The 24,871-nt window shown below is 44.9% G+C and overlaps 2 protein-coding genes across 12 annotated transcripts; both read left to right on the forward strand.

Annotated features, from left to right (window-relative positions):
* Positions 1-653: 653 nt before the first annotated feature.
* Positions 654-10,005, forward strand: GTF2H4 (general transcription factor IIH subunit 4). 2 transcript variants are annotated; one of them, XM_007483506.3, is made up of 15 exons: positions 654-927; positions 1,508-1,597; positions 3,679-3,821; positions 4,081-4,185; positions 4,299-4,430; positions 4,696-4,792; positions 4,952-5,040; positions 5,272-5,383; positions 5,545-5,613; positions 5,811-5,894; positions 7,094-7,226; positions 7,364-7,494; positions 7,962-8,009; positions 8,147-8,225; positions 9,555-10,005. In XM_007483506.3, exons 2-15 carry the CDS (start codon positions 1,559-1,561, stop codon positions 9,725-9,727), a joined length of 1,434 nt encoding a protein of 477 aa, XP_007483568.1. In that variant the 5' UTR covers positions 654-927; positions 1,508-1,558; the 3' UTR covers positions 9,728-10,005. The 2 variants fall into 2 exon arrangements, with proteins under 2 accessions (XP_007483568.1, XP_007483569.1); XM_007483507.3 differs by lacking the exon at positions 1,508-1,597 and having other exon boundaries at positions 655-927.
* Positions 10,006-10,092: 87 nt separating this feature from the next.
* On the forward strand, positions 10,093-24,650 carry VARS2 (valyl-tRNA synthetase 2, mitochondrial). Of its 10 annotated transcripts, none has more exons than XM_056817859.1 (31): positions 10,093-10,229; positions 10,826-10,965; positions 12,368-12,598; positions 12,684-12,765; positions 12,882-12,982; positions 14,395-14,516; positions 14,684-14,750; positions 14,851-14,948; positions 15,073-15,154; positions 15,344-15,463; positions 15,677-15,788; positions 16,516-16,604; positions 17,053-17,143; positions 17,630-17,757; positions 17,863-17,966; positions 18,338-18,419; positions 18,731-18,807; positions 18,903-18,972; positions 19,083-19,188; positions 19,298-19,368; positions 19,525-19,650; positions 19,767-19,871; positions 20,519-20,587; positions 20,747-20,825; positions 20,909-21,036; positions 21,137-21,289; positions 22,284-22,490; positions 23,549-23,660; positions 23,790-23,965; positions 24,158-24,286; positions 24,384-24,650. In XM_056817859.1, exons 3-31 carry the CDS (start codon positions 12,398-12,400, stop codon positions 24,468-24,470), a joined length of 3,174 nt encoding a protein of 1,057 aa, XP_056673837.1. In that variant the 5' UTR covers positions 10,093-10,229; positions 10,826-10,965; positions 12,368-12,397; the 3' UTR covers positions 24,471-24,650. The 10 variants fall into 10 exon arrangements, with proteins under 10 accessions (XP_056673837.1, XP_056673833.1, XP_056673835.1 ...); XM_056817855.1 differs by having other exon boundaries at positions 10,094-10,229; positions 12,364-12,598; XM_056817857.1 differs by having other exon boundaries at positions 10,106-10,229; positions 10,835-10,965; positions 12,364-12,598.
* Positions 24,651-24,871: the final 221 nt, after the last annotated feature.

Consider the following 24,871-nt stretch of genomic DNA (forward strand, 5'->3'; position numbering starts at 1 on the left):
AATTTCGATTCCAAAAATCAGTGTCACAAGTACAAGGTAGAGGGGGAATGACCAGCTAAAAAAGTAAAGAAGGATAGTGAATTGCAAACGTAAGTGTGATAAAATAATAAAGAAAGCTTAGGCTATATTGGGATATATTAAAAGAGCTTCCAAGATTAAGGAATCCTGTGTTATATCCCAACAAAGTCAGACCACAGCTGGGGGGGTACTGTATATTCTGAACCCCGTAGCTTACAAAGGCCACAGACAAACTGAAGAGCACCCAATGAAGAACAACTAGGACCGCCAAGGATCTCGAGGTCTTGGGAGGATCTGCTGAAGGAACAGAACGTATTTACCCTGGAGAAGAAAAGAGTGAGGGTTTGGGGAATGGAAACATAATAGCCATTAAGTATTTGAAAGGATTGTTATTTTTGGCTCCAAAATGGTTCGGATCAGGGTGAAAACTATAGAAAAATAGTTTTAATGTTGATATCAGAAAAAACTCCTAAGAATTGGGACAGGACAAAAGTGAAAGCAATCGCATAAGGTTAAACTAAAAAGACAAGGCGAGCTACGGAACCAAAGTAACCATCCTTCGGTGTTCTACCCGGCCCTCCCAAAGTACGGTCACCCTATTGTCCCCACCCTATGCCGCCGCGGGGTCCTCTGGGAGTTATGGTCTGAGACGCCCTCGACTTCCTTTCATGAAGGGGCGGGCAAGACTTGGACTACGCTTCCCAGCTTGCTTTGCGGCCAATTTTCCCTCCCTCTTCCTGACGCTCCTCCTCCCAACATCACCTCCCTGGATGAGCTCTGTAGCCTTTCAGTCAGCGCTGGAATCCTGACTCCCATTTCCTCCTTTACCCTCCTCCAGCCCCTCCAAGCCGGAGCTCCAGGGCGGGCGGCCAGGGTGGGCGTCGGGGGCGACGCAAAGCCGAGGCCGGGGTGAGTGCGCTCAACTAGGATGGCGACAGGAGGGGAGAGAGGGATAGACACGGAGAGACCTGAAGTGTGCGTGTGTGTGAGATAGTGTAGTGATGTGTAATGCATAAATATAATGCATGTATAATGTGTGTAGTTTGTATAATTGTGTTGTGATTTGTCTAATGTGTGTGGTGTGTATAATTGTGTAGTGATATGCCTAATGTGTGTGGTGTATATGTATAGCCATGTATGGTGTGTATGTATGTAGTGTAATGTGTGCTCTCTATCGTGTATAGTGATATAGGGTAATAAATAGTCATGTAGTGATATGTGTAGTGTGTTTTGTGTCATGTTTAATTTGTGAAGTGTGTATAGTGACACGTATATTGTGTAGTTGTCTGGTGATAATGTGTATTGTGTGTATAGTGTAAGTCTGAAGTGCTTTCAGGTTTGTGAAGTGCAAAACTCACTTCATCCCCCTTTTCTGAGTATTAGTGAAAAGGGAAAAAAACTTGGTCAGTCAAACAGCTAGCAAGCATCCAGTCGGTATTTGAAGTCAAGGCTAGTGCTGATTCCACTCTACTCTGATGCTTTTTCACAGAAAAGATATAACTGTCTGTATTTTACAAATGAAACAACTGAGCTTCTGTGAATGAGAAAATTGGAGAAAACCTGCAACAGAGCTGAAGAAGTAAGATTTGCAGAAGCCATAACCCTTAAATCAATTACCTAATACAATTCAGAGAGGATCAAAATTTTGTGGCTAGAATAGGTGAAATGGAATCTGAAACCAAGATTTTAATCCAATTAATGGAGAGTGGGACCCCTTGTGAAGAAGACTAAGAGAAATTTGATTTTTAGGAATGAGGTGAATGGTTCAATAGAATCATAGGTTTTAGACCTGAAAGTAATAGAAATAATTTTGTCTAAACCCCTCATTTATAGTCAATTCTATAATAATCATTTGTTAAGGGCTTATGTACCAGCTAAGTACTAGGCATACCAAAAAAGGCAAAAATCCCATTCCCAAACAGAATCCATTCCCTACTTAAAAAAAAAAAAATTAACCCATACCTTCTGTCTTGGAGTCAATACTGTGCTCCAAGGCAGAAGAGTGGTAAGGGCTAGGCAATGGGGGTTAAGTGATTTACCCAGGGTCACACAGCTAGGAAGTGTCTGAGGCCATATTTGAACTATGGACCTCCCATCTCTAGGCCTGGCTCTTACTCCACTGAGTGACCCAGTTGTGCCCCCCCCCCCATTCCCTACTTTCAAGGAGCTCACTGTGTAATAGGGGAGAGACATGAAAATAATTAGGTATAAACAAGATATACTAGATAAATTTGAGGGAATCCCAGAAAGAATAAAGTTTTATTGACTAGAAGTGATTCCATCAAGGTCACATAGGAAGTAGGTGACAAAACTGGAATTCAAACACAAGTCAAAGGATCAGGATAATTGGTTCAATTTCCTCATGTTAAACATGAGGAAAAAGGTGGAGTAACTTGTCAGATGCCTTACAGAGTGTAACAGAGCTGCGAATTCTGAGTCCTTTGACTTTAAATCTAGCACTCTTCTGCAGGACTTTCTAAAGTAAGACCATAGTGCAGTGGGGAGGTAATGACTTGGAAAAGAAGGAACCTTGATAATATATCTGCCAATAGGTAGCTGGGCAACTTTGGGCAAGTTACTTCCTGGATGTCAGTTTCCTCATCATTGAAATTAAGGGGTTAGACAATGAATGGTCTTTGGGTCTAAGAATTAAAAGGAAAAAAAATTCTCAGATTCTAGTTTGGAAAGTATATACATGAGAAGATAGGTAAGAGTAGGGATAGAATTCTATCATAAAAGTAGCAATGGAATAATAGAAAGTTATAACTAGAAGGGAACCTAGAGGCCTTCTAGTCTAATTTTCTCATTTTTAGATGAGGAAACTCAGATCCAGAGAGGAAATGTATGTTTGTTTTACCTCAATAATAGGGTATTTGATTCTAGAGTAAAGATTATAAAGACTGTTTTACATGTCTGTGGGGGCAGTTAAGTGGTGCAGTGGATAGAGTGCTAGGCCTAGAGTCAGGAGTACTCAACTTCTTGAGTTCAAATCTAGCCTCAAACTCTTACTAGCTCTGTGACCCTAGGCAATTCACTTAACCCTATTTGCTTCAGTTTTCTTATCTGTGAATAAGCTGTGGAAAGAAATGGCAAACCACTCCTTTGTCTTTGCCAAGAAAACCTGAAAATGGGGGTTGTGAAAATTTGGACATGACTGAAACAACTGAACAACAAAAACATGTATGTCCTGTGTTTAACAAATATTTCACATGATCATGAAAACCTTCCTGAGAAATTTATACAGCAGGTGTCCTTGCCCTTATTTTATAGATGATGAAATTAAAGTGGTTTGCCCAAGGTCATAGAGCTAATTTGGCATTTATTCAAACCCATTGTATATCAATTTCTCTTCATGTTACAGTATAGTCTAGCATGCCATTTTAAATTTTTTGTCCCAGAACAGGCAGAATAGTACAGATACAGAAATAAGGGATGTCTGGCAGCTTTCCAGATGAAATTAAAAAAAGGAAGAGTAGAAAAGAAGACAAACTCACAAAGGAAGACAATAGATGCAAATCAGGTTTAGTAGAAATATGGGATGTTATGGAAAAGAAAAATAACAGGATTGAGTTGCTATTTGAATGCTGGGCTGACAAAACTAATCTGTTGGTTATTGAAATTAATGGTGTTTGCAAAGATTAATCACATATCTCTTCTCAGATGATGGAGGGCACCCCACCTCGAACCGGGCTGCACCGGGGTCAGCTTCAGTGCCGTAATCTGCAAGAGTTCTTAGGGGGTTTGAGTCCTGGAGTACTAGACCGACTTTATGGCCACCCAGCCACCTGCCTGGCTGTTTTTAGGTAGGATAGACCTTCTTAGTGGCAGGGACCTAGAAACTACTAATTTCTGAAGGCTCAGAGACTGTTCCTGAACCATCATAAGAGAGATTGAAATGCCAGTCAGCCTTGTTTGATGGGTTAGGTTGGGGGGAAGGGCCTTCTCCAAAGGGCCAGGATATTATCAGAGATGGTGTTTCAGAGGTGGCCAATTGATAGCATGATAGCAGAGAAAGAGTTGGAAGATGAATTCTCATATTAATGCCTCATATTTTCATCCTAGGGAGCTTCCATCTTTGGCTAAGAACTGGGTAATGCGAATGTTGTTTCTGGAGCAGCCATTGCCCCAAGCAGCTGTAGCCCTGTGGGTGAAGAAGGAATTTAGCAAGTGCGTCTCCCTACCCTTTTCTCATTCCTCTAGGGCTTTCCGTGTTCTCTCTTTTCCTTAGAACCCCAAAAGCTCACATGTCTTCCTTGTCCCCTTCGATGCTGCTTTTTTAGAGCCCAAGAGGAAAGCACAGGACTATTGAGTGGTCTCCGTATCTGGCACACCCAGTTGCTCCCTGGTGGCCTCCAGGGCCTTATTCTCAACCCTGTCTTCAGACAGAATCTTCGAGTTGCTCTCCTGGGCGGGTACATCATCTTTCTTTTTATACAATATACTATTCATTGGAATGAAGATAGAGTAAGGACTCCTAAAAGTACTTTTTGTGACTCCCACGGTTTTTGTATATTCTCTTTCCTACTTCAGGGGATAGGTTAGCTTGGAGTATCTTATTCTAGAGTGATGCATGTCATGCTTATGGCTGATGGGAAAGAATGAGGAGGAATGTGGGACAATGTAGGGAAAAGGGGAAGAAGAGGAAGCATATTCTTACTGTAGACCATCTGGCCATAGGGGGAAGGCTTGGTCAGATGACACAAGTCAACTTGGGCCGGACAAACATGCCCGGGATGTTCCATCACTGGACAAGTATGCAGAGGAAAGATGGGAGGTAAGATCCCAAGGGCATAATCCTTTTCTTCATGGACATTCCCCCAAACTGGTTTATCTCAAGGTCTGTATGTTCCCCTTAAATGCTTCTTAGCCTTCTTTAGAAACTCCTCTGTCCCCTGCTCCACCTGGATGAGACTCAGGCTTCCCAATCCCTCAGGTGATCCTGCACTTCATGGTTGGCTCTCCCAGTGCGGCTGTCAGCCAGGACCTGGCCCAGCTACTCAGCCAGGCTGGGCTCATGAAGAGGTAAGAAGGATAGGAGCCTGTGGGACTCTCTACCTTCTCTTCCCTTTGGGTCCTTGCTGATGTGGGGGCAGATAGGAGAGAGGATTTTCAAGGAGAAAACCATCGGAAAAGGGGGAAGCAAGGCTAAAGAAAGTCAGAAGTGTTTGAGGAAGCTGTAAGGAAAAGGCCCAGAGGGGAAAGATAAGTGAGATTGATGCTCTTTTTTTCCTTCTCCCCACCCCATGTTCCCAGTTCTGAGCCTGGAGAGCCACCTTGCATTACCTCTGCTGGCTTCCAGTTCTTGCTGCTAGATACACCTGCCCAGCTTTGGTATTTTATGTTGCAGTATTTGCAGACTGCCCAGGTAAGGAGGCTGATCAGATACTGAGGCCCCTCTTCCAGTATGGGCACTTGCCTCTGACATGGGGAACTTCCTCTGATGATACTTTTGTCTTTATTCCCTGATTTTTTACCCCATGTACTCTTTTGACCTCTACCCTTGGGTCTCTATTTTTCCTTCCTAAGAGCCGGGGTATGGACCTGGTTGAGATCCTGTCCTTCCTCTTCCAGCTCAGCTTCTCTACTCTTGGCAAGGTTAGTAGGAAGCTGGAAGGTGGTACTGTGGATAGAAGGGGTTGAAGGGGCAGTATGGAAGGAGAAGTTGGAGGTTGTAGAGGCAAAACAGGGCATGGAGAGATAAATGATTTGCATAATTAAGTGGAAGAGGGTGAAATTGGGAAGGAGAAAGACATTTAGCATCTTAGTCAGCTCTGGTCACCTCTTTCTCCTAGGATTATTCTGTAGAGGGCATGAGTGATTCCCTTCTTAACTTTCTGCAACATCTACGAGAGTTTGGACTGGTGTTCCAAAGAAAGGTATGAGCTCTCAGATACATTTATTAAGTGCCTACTATGTGCCAAGGCACTATGCTAAATTCTTTATAATAAAGTCTCATTTGGTCCTCACAACAACCTTGGGAGGTAGGTGTTATTATTATCCCCATTTTACAGTTAAAATTGAACCAGAACATAGATTAAGTGACTTGCCCAGAATAGTAAATGTCTGAAGTTGGATTTGACTTGTGTCTTCCTGAATTGATAATTTAATTTATGAAATTGTGAGGTTATGATCTTCAGGCAGGTACACCTGGTTCTTTGGGTGCTCACCAGAAAAGCCCACAATAGCAGTGGGATATGGGATGGCAGTCACCCTTTAATTACCACAAAGGCTGTGAGGGCAAACAGCACAGAAAATAAAGAAATTTACTGAAAAGTGGGGAGAGATAATAGAGACAACAGGTAGTATGGGAGCAGGGGATGGAATGATGAAGTAAGGCAGATAGCTCAGGGAAGAGGATGGGGAGAGGAAGAAACAATACATTTCAGATGACCATGGATTAGCATTTGGGAACCTTCAGGACCATGGACCCAATGGAGATGGAAGAATTGCTAGGGGGTGTACAGGAGTTTGAGGTCTCATTTTAATAGGGTTTTGGGGAGAACAGAACAACTCCTATCTGTGCCATCTTGGAGTTCATTAACATATCCAAATAATTTCAAAGTTAATGGTAAAACTAGCATTAACATGTCCATGTCTTCCCAATCTGAAATTGTGGAAGACTGGAATTTGTTTCTATTTACATATCTTAGGACCACAAGCCTGATAGCAGTGCCTTTCCATGATTCAGCACATATTACCAGATTGTGAATTTTGGTTAACATATGATACAATTTGCAAATTATGCTCCTTTGATCTATGTGATGACTTCCAAGTTCCCCTTTGCAATCAATCTCATTTCCTACTATAGCTTCTTTAGAGTGGCTGCTCTTAAACTTACTATACTGTCTAGAATTGGGAGTGGTGGTCACAGGAATAAGAACAAGGCACAATTTTAACATATTTTCTGACTCCAGTTCTAGCACTCTATCTACTATACCACTTTGGTGCCTCAACTAAAAAGGAATGGGACTTTTTATCAGTGAAGAGCAAGGGACTGAGGCTAGAGTGGGGTACTTACACCCCAGAATGGAAGACGATAAAATACTATCTGATGGCGCTCTCCCAAACTTCCTAGAGAAAGTCTCGACGATACTATCCAACCCGTCTGGCCATCAACTTGTCATCAGGTGTTACTGGTGCTGGAGGGACTGCTCATCAGCCAGGCTTCATTGTTGTAGAAACCAACTACCGGCTCTATGCCTACACTGGTGAGGTTGGAGGGATGAGGATGGGAATAGGTAGTTAGAGAGGGTTTTAGAAGAAGGAAGGAGATATGGGGTAGTAGTGCTGGAGGGAAGGAACTGTGGCTTCTTTGGTATTATTTTGTTTTTTTCTTTGGCAACAGAATCAGAACTTCAGATTGCGCTCATTGCCCTCTTCTCTGAGATGCTCTACCGATTTCCCAATATGGTGGTAGCCCAGATCACTCGGGAGAGTGTGCAGCAAGCAATTGCTAATGGAATCACAGCCCAGCAGGTATTGACAACAGTGGATAAACAGGGAGGACTGCAGGTGGTGGGGGATTGGGGATTATGGAGAGATAGGAGTAATGGATCTGTCAACAAACAGGGTTGTGTTTCATCTGGGTAAGGTGGAGATGGGAACATGGCAGGTGATTCAGTAAGGTAATGGGGAAGGTGAATGGTGAAAATATGGGGGAGCACAGAATAGAATATAAATACTGGAGAATGTAGATAACAGGGAAGAAGTGAAAAATATCATATAGAAGTCAACAGAAGTAGTAGCTCAGCAGCAGCAGTAGGATGGAAACAGTGTGACAGTCAGAAGTGACAATAGGCATGGATATTAAGTTGCCTATAATGTTCAGGGAGAAACAGGACAAATTAATGTTCCAATAGAAGCACATTATAGATTTTAGAGTGGCCAAAATTTTCTTACTCTCCTGCTGTGGCCTTAAAACTATTCTTAATGTCTTTCTCTAGATCATCCACTTCCTGAAGACAAGAGCACATCCAGTGATGCTGAAACAGGTCCTGGGTTAGGGAGGGCATTTAGATAGTGGGAAGGGAGCAGAGGAATGGGAAGAGGGATTTGTCTTGGGCAAAAAAACAAAAGGCAAACTTCAGCCCCAACTGAAGGTTCTCATAGCTACTCCAATCCCTTACAGATCCCTGTACTGCCCCCCACCATTACAGATCAGATCCGACTCTGGGAGTTGGAGAGAGACCGGCTTCGATTCTCTGAGGGTGAGTCAATTGGCAGCTGACCTTTATCATAACAGTTTTGTTCTGTTAGGTTCTACCTCCCCCTCATCTGGGGATGAGGGAGAATAGGCTGGCAAAGCAATTGGGGGCAATTCTTTGGTGCTTATTTCCAAAGTCCTGAAAGTTAGTACAAATCAAGTTGGTCTGAATACCACTATTGAATTATTTGTACCATTAGGAAGAAGTGGCATAGATAACTCACAGACAAGATCACAAGAACATGAAGAGCTGGAAGGGAGTTTTTATTTGACCAGAAATTGTCCCCAAATGGGGCAGAGCCAGGGCTAGAATTCAGGTTCCCTAATTCCAGAGGCCATTGCTCTTTATATTTTGTCAGTGTCCCTTTTATTGGTTTCTTTTTATTGTAGAGATTTTCTTGATTGCATTTGAGTCATACTGGTGTTAAAGTACTTTAGTAGAGAATCAGTAGGGGCTTTGTGAAGAAGGTTTCAAGCATGGTTCTTAGTGATGCTTTTTAAAAAAATTAATTTAGAATATTTTCCCATGGTTACATGATTCATGTTCTTTCACTCCCCTTCCCCCACCCCCTCCCATAGCCAATGTGCAATTCCACTGGGTTTTACATGTGTCTTTGGAGTGATGCTATTTTTTAAATGCTTATCTTCTGTTTTAAGAGTCAATACTAAGTGTTGGTTCCAAGGCAGAAGACCGATAAGGGCTAGACAATGGAGGTTAAGTGACTGGCCCAGGTTCATACTGCTAGATTAATTGGTGAAGAATAATCCTCAATCAAAAACAAGTCTATAAATGTCAAAGGGATTAGAAGACTGCATTTGGAGTCAGGAGGACTGAAATTCCAGGCAACTCAGACACTTAATAATATAGTATTAGAAGGGATCTTAGTGGTAATCTTGTTCAACTGTATCATTTTACAGATGAAAAAACATTCTAAAGAGAAGTGATTTGCCCAAGGTCACATAGGCCGTGGCAGCTGGGACTAGAATTTAGGGCTTTTGGCTCCAAATCCAATGCCATTTCCAAGCTGCCTTCTTGACTCTGGCTAATCACCTATTTGTAGCTCTCTCTGCTTCATTTTTTCTCTTTGTAAAATGAGTATTATAGAGTACTAAATTGTCAAGTAAGTGCTATTAAAACTACCCAGAAGCCAAAGAATAGAAATGAATGGGTCAGTCAACATGCCTTTGTTAAGAATTTACTATGTTCCAGCCTCTGAACTAAATAGCTGGATCATGTAAGGCTTTGGCTGATAATTGTGTGGTTTGCCACATTTCACTTCTCTCTCTCTCTCTCTCTCTCTCTCTCTGCCCCTCTGACATCTCGTGGGCCCAGGCGTCCTCTACAACCAGTTCCTGTCTCAGGTGGACTTTGAACTGCTGCTGTCCCATGCCCGGGAGCTGGGTGTGCTGGTCTTTGAGAACACGGCCAAACGGCTCATGGTGGTGACCCCAGCAGGGCACAGTGACGTCAAGCGCTTTTGGAAGAGGCAGAAGCACAGCTCCTAAGCCAGCGCCGGGGCTGCAGAGAGCACCCCAGAGACTATCGGGGGAAACTGCGCGAGGTGCAGCCCGGCGGGTCACAGAGTGGAGTAGTAGGGCAGGGCACATACACTGTGAGGGGCTGGAATCGGGAGCGCTGTGCCCCGGGACAGCCCGTGGACCGGGTGCTAGCCTCGCTCCCACTACGCTCAGAAGACCTGAGTCGGCTAGCCCTGAGCTATTTTTTTTATCTCCTCAGAACTTTTCATCCCCAATAAATTGTCCCTCCTCCCAGCGTGGGGGCATTTTTCTTCCTCGTGTTCCTCTTTGGGAAGTGGGCGAGGCTTCAGGAAGCGCATGCGCCTCTGCATCAGGAGGCGGCACCGGCGGCCACGGGTTTGCGCATGCGCGTGCTCACTTTCCCAGCTACCTGCTTTTCCCGGTGGTGTTTGAGGTTTACGACAACATCCGCCCTGGACCGGCGCGGGGGTGGGCTGGACTGCTGGGCGGCCCCGCCTGAGATTTCGTGGTACCTCCCTTGGCCTCTGGATTTCCGGGGGGAGGCTGGGCTGGGGCCATGCAGAACCGGCCAAAAAGCGTGAGCAGAGGATTCAGGGATCCCTGGGCAGGCGGGCGGTTTGGAGCAGAGGAGTGTGAGGGTCGTTGGTAGGATGCTTCCCGGACCCGGGGCCAAGTCCGGGATCATTGAGAGAGCACAACCGGGAGTGCCCGGGCTCAGATCCTAGTGTGAGGGAATGCAGATCACTTCATGACTTTTCCTCTTGTCGCTTTTACGATTGCAAAGCACGTTGCACGTGTGAATCACAGGCCTCTCCAAAGCCCTGTGGGCTGATTGCTTTCCTTTCCCTCTTGTCTTCCTAAGGGGAAATTGAGGTTTACAAAGGTCAAGAGACTTGTCCGGGGTCACACATCCTAGTCAGTGTCTGCAGAAGTATTTGAACTCGGGGCTTTCCAACTTCAGACCCAGTACTATATCCACTTAGCTCCCTTAAGTTCCCTGGACAGTTTCAACTTAAAATGGATATAAATGAGGTCGTAGATTTAGATTTAGAAGGACCCTTAGAAGTCATGTAGTTAATCCATCCTTTTTACTTTATAATTGAGGTACTAAAGGGCAAGGCCAAGATTCAAACCCAGAGGAAATGTGGTTCAATGGGAGAAGAAATTCTGGATTTGGATTTGGAAGGCTTTTGAATTTCGGGTTTGAATTCCAGTTTCACTACTTACTTTGTATTTGATCTTAGGTGAGTAACAACTTTGGAACTCAAAAATCCTAGAATTCGAGCTAGAAGGGGTTCCTTTTAGATAGAGCATTTATGAAATATTACACAGAGACAAAAATGAAGCAACTTTTGTTCTTGAGCTTACATTCTACAAGAGCTACAATTCTACAATCAGCATATACAAAATGAAAGGTAATCTATTGTCTGACTCCAAATCAATGCCATATGGTCTCCCTAATAGCATGGGCTAGTTGGGAATGTATAATAAAATCTTTGTAAAGTAGTTTGAAAATCTATTAAGTGTTATGTAAGTATCAACTATATGGATTGGGTTGGTAGAAAGTTGCTTATAGACTTGGGAAGACCTGGGTTAAATCAGTGTTGTCAGTGATATCCAGGTTATCCTTATTCCCCTATTCCTATCTAAATTTCAGTGAATGAATTTTTTTGGGCTATGCTGGTAAGGGAATGACGCCTTTCACCAATTAATTCAAGTCTAGTCCAAAGAAAGTGTGTAACAGTAATGTAGATAAACATTACTGTTTACAAAGCATATAAACACTTCAGTTCAACAAATCTGAGAAGTCTTTGGGCACTTTGGAATTAGAAGAGGTACAAGTTAGATGAGGCAAAAATCCTGCCCTTGGGAGCATATTATAATCCTTGTCATTAATCTTCTCTGCCACCCTGTTGAAGGTTGCTAGAGTTTATATTTTTATCCCCATTTTTCACATGAAGAAACAGACTTGGAAAGCCATTCAATTAACAATTGTTTGTAAAGCACTTTTAAAAAGTACTTGCTCAGAGGCAGCCAGGTAGTACAGTTCATAGAGCACCAGATCTAGAGTCAAGAGGCCTGGATTCAAACCTGACCTTAGACACTAGCTGTGTGACTTCTGGCAAGACATTTAACCCTGGTTGCCTAACTTGCCACTCCTTGTCGTCTTAGAATTGATAATAAGAAAGTAAGGGTTTAAAAAATGTTTTTAATTAATTTAGAATATTTTTTCCATGGTTACATTATTCATGCTCTTTCCCACCTCTCTTCCCCCCCCCCCAGCCAACAAGCAATTCCACTGGGTTTTACATGTATCATTTTTCAAAACCTATTTCCATATAATTATTTGCAATAGAGTAATCATTTAAAGTCAAGAAAGTAAGGGTTTTTAAAAAAAAAGAAACATGGCACCAGTCAGTGGGAAAGCCATGACCAGAACCTGAATCTTTAAATCCAAGACTTTTTTTCATTATGTCACACCTCCTTCAAAAAGTATGGGAGTCCTAGACCTGAGGAGAAAATTATCAAGAAGAGCATAGCAAATAAAGCAGTTGGAATTAAAGAGATGAGTGATTTATCTCTGAGGAAATAGAGGAAAGGGATTATCTAGGCTTCTAGTGAATATCTTTTCTTTCTTCCAGGAAGATACCCTGGTCCCTTGCCCATCCAGCCTCAATGCCCCTCTTATCCTTGGCTCCTCTTCAGCTCAGGCTTTGGGGACTGAAGCCCTGCCAGAGTATCCCCTGGCTGCACCCTTTCTCCACTCAACCTTATCCTCATGGATCCTCTGTTCCCCAAAGGAATCGTGAACAAAAACAGAAGCGGCTTCGAGAAAAGCAGGGGACTTTGGAGGGAGAGACAGCATGGAGGAGCAAGGTATCTGGGAAGGAGGATCTGGATGGAGTTGTAGATGCCTGGAGGCTGATAAGTTTTCCCAAATCTCTCCTGATTTCTTTTTCAGCTACCAACAAAGCCTGGTAAAACTTGGACTGCTAAAGAGATAGTATTGTATGAAATCCCTACAGAACCTGGTGAAAAAAAAGGTAACGGGGAGATATGAAAACCTTTTCTTATGCCTTCTTCCCCTGTATTTTGTCTGCCCATGGAAAACATTTAAATTGAGGGATAATGGAATTCTTTCTTCCATCTATTCTCTTAGATGTCACAGGACCCTTGCCTCCTACATATAGCCCCCAATATGTTGAGGTTGCCTGGTACCCTTGGTGGGTTCGAGAGGGGTTCTTCAAACCAGAATATCAGGTCAGTAACTAGGGTCTATAGCAGCCATATTGGGCCCTGGGTGAACAGGATCCTTGCCTTTGGTAATGCTAAAGCCCAGGCTTTAAGAAAATAGAAAGAGACCATTAGTCCATCCCTTTTGTTTTATAAATGGGGAATCTGAGGCCTGTGGGGTAAAGGTCATACAAGAAGGAAATGGCAGACCTGGAATTTGGACCTGGGGGTCCTTTGCCTTCAGGTCCAGTCTTTTTACTTTCCTGAATTATTTCTGTAGTCAAGGGACACAACACTAGCACAGGTAGAATGTACATTATTACATGAGAAGTACTTTAGAGAACTAAGAAAAAAATGCTACATGAAATAGGAACGGGGGTCAGAGAAGACTTATTGGAGAAAGCAGCTTTTGAGTTTGACTTTAAAGGGTAGGTAGCAAATCAACCAGCTAAGAGGGGAAAATCTTGGGAATAGGAAGCAGTGGAAGCCAGAGCCCAGAGAGAACATGGAACCTGTTTGGGGGTTTGGTGGGAGCACAGAAAATAGAATAAGACTGGAGAAGCATGTGGTGCTACATTATAGTAGAGGGAGGGCCTTTAATGCCCAATAAAAGAGTTTTGGAATTTTCCTTTAAGACAACAAGAAGAACATGTTTGCAAAAGAGTAACACAGCCAAATTTATGCAAGAGAGAGGTCATGGGACCTTTTTTAGAACTGGAAGGAACTTCAGTATCTCTCTGGTCCTATTCCCTCATTCTATAACTGAGGAGACTGAGTCCTAAAGGGATTAACTAATTTGGTTAATTAATTGATCACAGAAATAGGAAGCTTTAGAAGTAGAATTTGAACCTAGGTCTTAGGATAATAGATTTAGAATTGGAAGGGACCTTAGAGGCTAATAAGTCCCCTCATTTTACAAATCAAGAACAGAGGCCCAGAAAGGTCTTTCCCTAGGTCACACCATTACAGTAATCCCTGCGGTTGATAACAAGGGCCTGTATAAAGCTGGTGGCAGTGAGAATAGAAGGAAGATTTGAGAGATTTTGTGGGGATTTGCTTGGACAGGGTGATGAGGAAAAGGGAGGAGCTAGAGAATGCTCCAATGTTTTATTCTTAGGAGACAGTGGATAATGATAATTTTGAGTCATAAATAAAGGAGTCATGGAGGAGCTGGTTTAGGACAAAGAAAATAAGCCTGGTTTTAGGTGGAGAAAAACATCTAAGCCTTGAGATCTGGAACTCTTGGCCTGCTGCCTTGAGGAATGGGAAAACTGCATGACTTCCAGAGCTGCTCTCTGTCTAGGATGTGGAAGCTCTCTTCCTTACAAGTACCTTAGCCCTGGAGACACCAGGGGGCCCTCTCTCCTTGATAAATACCCTGTCTCTACCTTTCTTCTATTCCTAGATCCTCTCTGACTTTCTTTTTCCTCCCCTTTTAGTCCCAGCTGCCTCAGGCCACAGGAAAGATCTTCTCTATGTGTATCCCCCCACCCAATGTCACTGGCTCCCTGCACCTTGGCCATGCTCTCACCGTGGCCATACAGGATACTCTTGTGCGATGGTGAGAGTTAGAGGGGAATATGTCTGACTCCTTAGATGGGGTGATGGGAAGATGGTCTCTGGGATAACAGGGTAGGTAGGGGTGGGCCATGCAGGCACAGAGGGGTCATGGGGATATTGAGATGAAGTTAAGCAGCTGTTATGAGGTTTTGGGTCCTTCTATCACAGGCATCGGATGCGAGGGGACCAGGTACTGTGGATCCCAGGTTCAGATCATGCTGGCATTGCTACTCAGGTATTTCTCCGATCCTTATATCCCTCCATCAAGTTATAGGAAGCTTTCCCCTTTGAAGCCACTTGACCTTCTGTTCATCTTTCCTTGTTCCCTAATCTAGGCTGTGGTGGAGAAGCAGCTGTGGAAGGAGCAGAGAATTAGGAGATATGAGCTAAGCCGAGAAGACTTTCTAAAGGAAGTGTGGAAGTGGAAGGAAGAGTGAGTATAGCTCCCTAATCACCAGCCCTTTCCCCCTCTATATCCTGCTCCTACAGGGACCTAAGCATCTAGCCTCTGTGCCCTCAAAGCAAAGGAAGTCACTGTCCTTTTTTCCTGGGCACAGGAAGGGTGGTGAGATTTGTGAGCAGCTACAAGCCTTGGGGGCCTCTTTGGACTGGGATCGAGAATGTTTTACCATGGATGCTGTGAGTACCAGATGCTTTGGTCTCCAAAAGGGATGGTGGATTAGGTGATGAAAGAATGAAAACTTGGACCTTGAAGAGGCTAGCATGGTTAGGTCCCTGGGAGAGGTGACCCAACATGGTGGGGTGAGGGCATAAGAGAGAGGAAGGAAAACTAGGGACTGTTGATTATGAATATGGACCTTCTTTCAGGGGTCTTCAGTAGCAGTGACAGAGGCTTTTGTTCGTCTGTATGAGGCCGGGCTGTTATACAGGGACAAGCAGATTGTCAATTGGTCGTGTACTTTGAAGTCAGCCATCTCGGATATTGAGGTATATGCGGGGTTGGTGCAGGGAGGTTAGGGGATGGGTTCAGTTTGGTTTACCTCATGCCAAGCTAGGGGGAAAGGGTAGTTGGACCTTTGGTCCTCTCATATGGAATCAGAGGTGGGCCAGGAAAAGGGTAGGCAAGGTTGAATACAGATTGGGAGTCTTAGGAAGCCATGTAAATGGAATAATGATACCAGTCTTTCCTGATGTGCCCAGGTAGAGGGTCGGCCCCTGACTGGCCGAACAGAATTCTGCCCTCCAGGCTGTCCCCAGCCTGTCTCCTTTGGGTTCCTTGTTTCTGTTGCCTTTCCAGTAGATGGGCATCCTGGTGAGTTCCAACTGTTCTGTTGTCTGAGCTGGTGTATCCTTGTCTTTCCTCATTTTGCCTGTCTATAAGTATCATTTCAGACCCATTGGAATCTCCCACTTTCCAGCATGGGGAATAGGAAGGGAATGGTAACCTGTTCTCAATTAGTATCTCCAAGTTATTAATCAACAAGCTTTTATCTGGCTACTAGTTCTGGCTGGCATTGGTCTCTGAGGAGATACACAAATGCCATTTCCCTACTCTTGAGATAGGGAGACAATATTGACACACATGAATCAGAATAATTCAGGTCAAACTTTGGTTTGGACTGTAAGCATTTTATGAATTAAGAAGTGCGATAGGTCATTGTGAGCAAGAGCAGTCATGGTCAGCTCCTTGTTGGAAGGACTCACACTGGGCTCTGAGGGATGAATTAGATTTGTGGTGAGGACAGTATAGAATGTTTTGCCTCATCCGTTTCACCTGCTGAGAATTTCATGGTTTATTTTGGCTTTAAAAATGATTCCCAAACCCAGTCACTCCCACCTGCTTCATCCTCTCAAACTATTGGGGATTTCTGAGCACCTTTAGATGACTGGGTAACCCCATCTCCTGTGGGTACTGATGCCTGTTTTACACCATTATTTTTGAAGAGACTGTTGTTTCCAAGTGGGCACCCATCCCCAATTCTTCCAGGTTCTTTTGGGAAATGTGGAATTGATTCAGAGCTGGTTGTGTATTTCCCTAGACACAGAGATTGTAGTGGAGACCACTCGACCTGAGACTTTACCTGGAGATGTGGCTGTGGCTGTTCATCCTGATGACCCCCGATACACAGTAATAAATGACTGCTTCTACCTATCTAACCTCCTCAGCCTGTCCTTTTCCTTCCTTTCCCAGTTTATTCCAGCCTTCACTAAGATTCCACTCACTTTCTTCTTGGGTTTCCTTCCTTTATCTCAAAACCCCCCTTAAGTTTCTTACTGGTCCTCCCTCACTTTTTAGAAATTGTACAGAGTCCTAGAAGGGGATTTAGAGATTTGATTTCTCTTCTTTTCAAATAATGCTGTCTAAGACTGAAGTTATTTGACTAAAGTCCAGGGCAGGATCAGTATCAAGATTCTGATCTTTTGATTTTGGCTCTGTTCCTTTTGGTTGTCCCCTTTCTCCTTTTTTTCTAATACCCTCATTTTCTCTCATTTCCAACAAATGTGTCTGCATCTGATCCATAGAAAGCACTTAATGAATGCTTATTGACTGACTGATACTTTCTTCCCCTACTCAGCACCTCCATGGGCGCCAGCTCTGTCATCCCCTAAGTGGGAAACTTCTTCCCCTCATCACTGACCCTGCAGTCCAGCCTGACATGGGCACAGGTTCGTGGGGCTAGAGGACAGGAAGGAAGCTCAGGGAACACTGGAGAATGAAGAAAGCTCAAAGGAAACTTGGGAACAGAGAGAAAGCTCAAGGGAGACTAGGGAAGGGTAAGAGAGATGAGAAGAATAAGGAAATCCTCAGGAAAGTCCAGGAGGATAACAAGGAAGAAGAGTACGATACATTTCATGTATATAATTATAGTTTGCATAAACATTACATGTAGATAACTATAGCCACCCTGTGAGATAGGCCAGGTAGATACCCATTTTTCAGATGAGGAAACAGGCTTATGGATGTTAAATAACTTGCCATGGCCACATGGCTAGTAAGTAGCAGAGCCAGGATCTAAGCCTGTCTTCTGGCTCGAAGTTGTGCTTCTGCTACACAGATACAGGGAGAAGGAAGGGCAAATTTGTAGGACTACAGACAGGGTTTAGGAAGGGAAAATTGAGGGTCTGATTGTCTCCCCACTGCTGTTCCCTTAGGTGCAGTGAAAGTGACCCCTGCTCATAGCCTTGTTGATGCCGAGATTGGGGCACGACACAAGCTAAGTCCTGTAAATGTCATTGGAGAGGATGGGACCATGGTCTACCCTTGTGGGGATTGGCTGCAGGTAGACCCCAAACTTTAATCTCTCCCCTTGGTTTCTAGATTCTACTTTGTCCTTGTCTTCCCTCTCCCCCCAAATTCCACAGGCTCCTCCTCTATTTCCCCACAGGGTCTTCACCGATTTGTGGCCCGTGAAAAGATTGTGTCTGCCCTTAAGGAACAAGGGCATTTGCGGGGCATTCGGGACCATCCTATGGTACTCCCTATCTGCAGGTAATTTCCTTCTTCCTTTGTGACCCATGGAATGGGGGTAGGTGCAACTAGGTGACTGGATAGAGAGTCAGGCCTTGAGATAGAAGATCCTGGGTTCAAACCTGGTCTCAGACACTTCCTAGCTGTGTGACTCTGAGCAAATTACTTATCCCTCATTGACTAGCCCTTATTGATCTTCTGCCTTGGAACCAATACTTGGTATCAATCTAAGACAGAAGGTAAGGGTTTATAAAAAATGGCAATGAGGAGTGTAAAGAACCAAATTTTTACTAAAGTAGTAGGAGGGTAGGGTCATATGACTCTGAAGAGGATGGGGTATATAAAGAAAATTGGAGATGAAAGAGAACAGGGCCTCCTTCTTCCTTCTGTAGCCGTTCTGGAGATGTGGTAGAATATCTCCTCAAGAACCAGTGGTTTGTGCGATGCCAGAGAATGGGAGAACGAGCTGCCCAGGTGAGACCCAGATCGAGAGACTTACATAAGGAAAATGGGGCCTCTTGGAAATGGAAATGAGGGGGTGTAGGAGTCCTCTTCCCTGGGGAAGCCTCTTGTTTATGGTAGCTGTGTGAGGAGCTCTCTGGTATGATGGCTTGAAAATGGCAAGGCCCAGGAAGGACAGGTATGTATAGTTATATCCTCTGTGACTCTGACTGTGACTGGAATCCTAGCAAAGGAGGCCCAAGTTGTGAAATTATCTCATCTGAGATTAGTTTAGTAGGACTCAAGAGCTAGGGACATTTCCTGAAGTTCCCCTTTCTTTATAGGCTGTGGAATCAGGGGCCCTGAAGCTCAACCCTCCCTTTCATCAGAAGAATTGGCAACACTGGTTTTCTAACATCAGGCAAGTAGGAGCCCTGGTGAGATTGGGGAGGAAAGAGAGAGAACTAATCATATCATGAAATAAACTTTTTGATGGTGATGGGGTCTTATCTGCAGTGATTGGTGTGTTTCCCGGCAGCTGTGGTGGGGACATCAGATCCCAGCCTATCGGATTGTTGGAGAAGAGGTAAAGGAAGTGGGGTGGTTTGGTTTCCTTAAGGCAGTGGAGAGGGTAGGAAACTGGAAGTTGCTGTTCCAGATGGCAACTTAAGCCCACCCCAGGTTGCTCTTTTCTAGGGAGACGGTGAGGAATGTTGGGTAGTGGGTCGCTCAGAGGAGGAGGCCAGAAAGGTAGCCTTGAAACTCAGAGGGAGACCGGAGAAGGAGCTAATTTTGGAGAGGGGTGAGTCATCAGGCTGGTCTAGAGGCTGATTCCTGGGTTAGAGTGATCTGGGAGCTGGGGGGTGATACCCAGAAGACCGCAATAATGCCTGTTCTCACTCCACCCTCAGACCCTGATGTCTTAGACACCTGGTTCTCTTCTGCACTTTTTCCCTTTGCTGCTTTGGGCTGGCCCCAGAAGGTGAGGTGTGTCAAAGAGAGGCAAAGCTAAGGGCCATGGAAGCATGCTCCAAAGGCAGAGGGTGCACGAGAGATAGGGGAGTAGAGATGAGGGACTTGGAAGAAAGAGATGGGGCTGGTTGTGTGCACCTTTGGCTCTATCTCTTTTGCCTTTCAGACCCCAGATCTGGCTCAGTTCTACCCCTTGTCCCTGCTGGAGACAGGCAGTGACCTCCTGCTGTTCTGGGTGGGCCGTATGGTCATGCTGGGGACCCAGCTCACTGGACAGCTTCCGTTTCCCCAGGTGACCTCTCCCATTTCTTGGTTGCCTTTCCACAACCTCCTAGCTGAAGAGACTGTGTATCTGTAGTTCTCCCATGCCAATTACCACCTCCCTCCTCCCTCTCTTCTCTTGCCTAGGTGCTGCTTCACTCCATGGTTCGGGATGGGCAAGGCCGAAAGATGAGCAAGTCTCTGGGGAACGTGCTAGATCCCAGGGATGTTATCAGAGGGGCCAAACCACAGGTCAGGAGGCAGAACCAAGGGTGGAGAAACAAGTTGCAGGGGCAGAGATGGGTTTTGAATAAGAGTGGATGGATGGGGACAGTGAGGTCTGGAGATGGATGACCCTAGGTTCAAGTCTGGCCTTGGCCACTTCCTAGCTATTTGTCCCTGGGAAGTCACTTGACCCTATGGGTTTTAAAATATTGTGTATGAGTGAACTGCATCCCCAAAGCATGCCCCAGGAGTCCCTCCCCCCTACTTCTTGGTCTTGAATGGACCGATCCTGTGCTGGGAAGGGGCCACTTCAGGGCTCAGGATTGGTCTATATAAGGACTGATCCTGTACCTAGTAGGGAACTTGGAATCTGAGAAGATTCAGAGTTTATTGGGATTAGTTCGTTTCAGCCAGGGGATTCCAGTGGGTTTTTTCTTCTTATAAAGTTTTTAAAAGATCAAAGTCAGTTTTCTTTCACCTCTTTCAAACCCCATTGCCTATCCCTTACTGATCTTCTGCCTTGGAACCAATAGTTAGTATCGATTCTAAGATGGAAGTTAAAGGTTTAAAAAAAAAAGAATGGACTTGTAATGGTGAATTGGGGCTAGAAGAAAGATTCTGTGGAGCAGTGGGTGAATCCTTAGATAAAGGTCATGTATATATTATCTCTGTAGGTGCTACAGGAGAAGCTAAAAGATGGAAATCTGGATCCCAGAGAGCTACAGATTGCTGCTGCTGCACAGGTAGAGATTCAGGTGTTTGCTACTTGCCTTTCTCCAATCTGTATAGCCTCCTGCTGCTACTGTTCTTAAAAACAGTCATTTCCTAGAGCCTCTTCTGCTTCACTGGCTAGTCCCTTAGTCCTCTTTTTCTCTCTTCTTTTTTTCTTTGTTTGCTTCCAGAGGAAGGATTTTCCTCAAGGAATCCCGGAATGTGGTACAGATGCTCTGAGATTCACACTCTGTTCTCATGGAACCAAGGGTAAGACCAGGGTGGGCAGGTTGGGGATGGACTCTGGAGAGAAGAGAAGGGAGATTGCCAAAGCCAACCCTCTCTTCATATAGGGGACAACATAAACCTGTCTGTCTCTGAAGTCCTGAGCTCCCGCCATTTCTGCAATAAGATCTGGAATGCCATGCGATTCATCCTTAATGCCTTAGGAGACAGATTTGTACCCCAACCCATGGAAGAAGTGGGTACTGGTTCTGTCAGAGAATAAGGGTTCAAGGGTCCGATGGTGCTGGGATGGGTGGTTTGATTGTCTTGGGTTGTTGAGAATTCTTTTATCTCAGCTGTCTCCCTCCTCGGTCATGGATGCCTGGATCCTGAGCTGCCTGACCCTCACCATCCGGGAATGTGAGCGAGGCTTCCTGGCACAAGAGCTCTCTCTCATCACCCATGCTCTTCACCACTTTTGGCTCCATAAACTCTGTGATGTCTACTTGGTGAGGCCAAGGACAGGGGTGGCATTGTCCTACTCTTGTCACACTCTTAAGTTCACCTGGGATTTCATGGGACACTGTACATTGGTGAGAGAGAAAGGGCCAAGGCCCAATGAGTGTTGGTTTCCTTTTCCTTTTGTATTGATTCTTGGAAGCCTAACATAGGGGATTTTACACCCAGTCTTCCATCCCAGTGCCTGGGATGGAGAAAAGAGGAACAGTCATTCTAACAGATGGATTTCTGAATCATTGAGGCAAAGGAGCAGGAGGAAGATCTGAACCTGTCCTCCTTTGTTAGTACTCTTCCTGGGGAGAATGACAGAACTGGGGAATAAATTGACTGTGCTCTATGTCCCTTCTTTCCTTTCTTTACTTCTGATCAGTGTGGGCCACTAAAATGACTAAGATAGGTTGCACAGACTATCTAATATCAACTGATTGTGCAAAACAGCATGGCATGAGAGGCAGTTGTGCAGTTAGTGCCACAAGATGGTTTTCATGACCTGTGTGACCTTGATAAAGTGCCTTTTTCTGGGGCTTAGCTACATTAGATGATCTTTAAGGCAGGTTCCTTCCAGCTCTAAACTCAACCTGTGCTTTCATTACTATCTGTCCAATTTGTATTGAGCAATCAGCCACATTTTGAGAACTTAGGTTTGGGGTGAGTTATTGTAGACATGATATTTGTGGGTTATTCTTGGCTGGAGGTGAGGGGGGTATAATAATATGATCCATATCAAAGGACTCAGTAGAAGATAGTCATACTGAGGCTTTTCCTCTTCTAGGATCCCAGGGAATGGCCCTGGAATTATTTTGAGACTGATTCACCCATTGAGGAGGGGGAGGAAGGGAACAAGGGCCATTGTTCCAGGTCCTTTTTTCTTTCAGAGGCTATGGAATCAGGGTAGGGAATAGTGAAGAATTATCAGGGGATCTAGCCAGAGGAGGGAAGTGGCTCTGAAGACCTCTTTACTTGACACTGGCCCAAAATTTCCAGGAGTCAGTGAAACCTGTGTTGTTGAGATTACCTCAAGCCCCAGGACCACTGCAGATCCTGTACTCCTGCGCAGATGTTGGGCTTCGCCTCCTTGCCCCAGTCATGCCCTTTCTGGCTGAAGAACTTTGGCAACGGCTGCCCCGCCAGCCAGATTGTACGCCAGCTCCAAGCATCTGTGTTGCCCCCTACCCCAACCTTCAAAATATGGTGAGCCACATCCACTTCAATGTAGTACAGCCAAGGGGTTTGAGTTCTGAGCCCTATTGTCCCACTGACTTGTCCAAAATAATGTCTTTTAATTTTTGTATAAACCCTTACCTTTAGTCTTAGAATTAATACTAAATCTTGGTTCCAAAGAAGAGCAGTAGGGGCTAGGCTATTGGGATTAAGTGATTTGCCCAGGATCACATAGCTAGGGAATGTAGAAGGCCAGATTTGACCCCAAGACCTCCCATTTCCAGGCCTGGCTCTTAATTGCTGAGTCACCTAGCTGTTCCCTAAATAAATTCTTTTTTTTCCCCTTTAATAATTTCTAACATTCTGTAAATCAGCTTCCTTGGCCTCAGTTTCCTCATCGGTCAGATGGCAGAATAGGATTGAATACAAGGAAGGCAGGTCTTTTTAGAGCCACAGGGTTCTCTGATTCTTTGATTTGGGGAATGTCTGGCTGGGTGATGGGAGTTTTTGGAGGATTTTCTGAGATTATTTATTGATAGCATCTTCTCAAAGCTATTGTAGGGTAATAACCTGCTTTTCTATTTTGAGGATGTTTTATTATAAAATAATCTTGTGGCTTGTTTTTGTGTTGCTTTCCAGAGTTGAATCTTTTAGACACTCATTTGCTGTGGTAGGGTCACCTCCTTGGATCACTGGACAACAGCTATAGTGGGGCCCCAGGGATGGCCACACACGATTGAGTCAGCCTCGGATTGTCTGACAGCGATACTCAAGTGTGGTTGGTCAGAGAACAAGGTTCTCTGTAATGCCTACCCCAGAAGTTAGGGAAACATCTTAGTTTTCCTCATTCATCAGTTATAGATCCATCAATATTTCATTTAATTTCTTGACCTCCGTGTCAGTCTTTTCTGCTTAATAGGGTATGTGTTCTAGGTCAGAACTGTGACCAGATAAGAGAAATGATGGGGTGACAGGCAGTCACCTGCCTCTTAAGTAGGCAGCAGGGGATAGGGACACGAGAGCCTCCCAGAGTGGACTTTCCCCGGAGCCCATAGATAAGTGATCTGTGGTTGGTCTGACTCCCACAGGAGCACTGGTGCCAGCCAGAGCTGGAACAGCGATTTTCTCAGGTTCAAGAAGCTGTGAAAACACTAAGGGGGCTCCGAGCCCTGTACCAGCTCAGCAAGGCCCGGCCCCAAGGTGAGAGGCATCTCTGGTATTGGTATGTGAGAGATGAGAACTAGAGATCCAAGAGGCTACATGGGGAGAGGCCGGGTATCTAATGTTACTGCTTTTGGGTCTCCTCTCTTTCTCCGTCGTCTTGCCCAGTGTTGTTGCAGTGTTCAGAGCCCAGTGAGCAGTATGTCTATGAAGATTTCCTGGAGCCACTGGCTACCCTGGCCCATTGTGGAGCTGTGAGCTTTCTGCCCTACAACGAGGCATCTCCGCAAGGCTGGGCCCAGGCCACGCTCAGTAATACCACCCAGGTCTACATGGAGCTACAGGTGAGGAAGGGACAGGGAGGAAAGAGCTGAGAGCAGGGGCAGTAGGACGAGTGAGGAATTATAAGGAAATACATGTGGGGGGATGGTTGGACTAAGCAGAGAGAAAAGAAGAATGGAAAATATGAATGGGAAAAGGAGAATACACTGGTAGAGAGTGGGTGGGACTGAGACATCTAATTGTCCTCTCTTCAGGGCCTGGTGGACCCCCAAGTCCAGCTCCCTGTCCTGCTTACCAGAAGACAGAAGCTCCAGAGACAACTTGATAGCCTGACCGTCCGGGCCCCAGGCAAGGGAAGTGAGATGCTACAGAGGGAGCATAAGGTGCGTGCTGGAAAGAATGAGGCCAGGCCCCTGTGGCCCTTGGGGGAAGTTGGTCCTGAAGGCCAGATATCCAGAGATCCCCTTTTGTTTTCCCAAGGTCTCCTCCCTCCTCTTGGAGCTCTCAAAGTTGGACCAAGCAACCTCACACCTTCAGCAGCTGATGGACACAACTCCAAAGCCCTGAATTGCATCTGCATAGCCCTTCTCTCTAGCTGAACTATCTCTGGGTATTCCTGGGTCAGGGTGACCCTGGGTAATCCTATGGGACATTCAGAATTATCATGGCCTCCCTCAGCACCCTGACTTTTTTGCAGGCTCAGGAGTAAGATAATTTAAAATGTTTATTTGTTTGTTTTTAAGCCAACACATTTGTTTGATGCCTTTTTTGTTCTTTCCTAGTGTCTTCTTTGTTCCTTTATTCCTTTGAAAAGAATCCTCTAATTCTATTATGTTGGGGCTGCTTTTGATACTGGGGTTGGGAATGAGGATTGGAGTCTGCTTGTTGTGGAAAAAACATACTCAAATTTGTGGCATGGTCTTCCCCCAAAAGAATGGGAGGCTCAAACTCCATTCAGTCTAGAAGAA

Source organism: Monodelphis domestica, chromosome 2 (assembly GCF_027887165.1).
Source record: "Monodelphis domestica isolate mMonDom1 chromosome 2, mMonDom1.pri, whole genome shotgun sequence".
In the NCBI taxonomy this organism is placed as follows: domain Eukaryota; kingdom Metazoa; phylum Chordata; class Mammalia; order Didelphimorphia; family Didelphidae; genus Monodelphis; species Monodelphis domestica.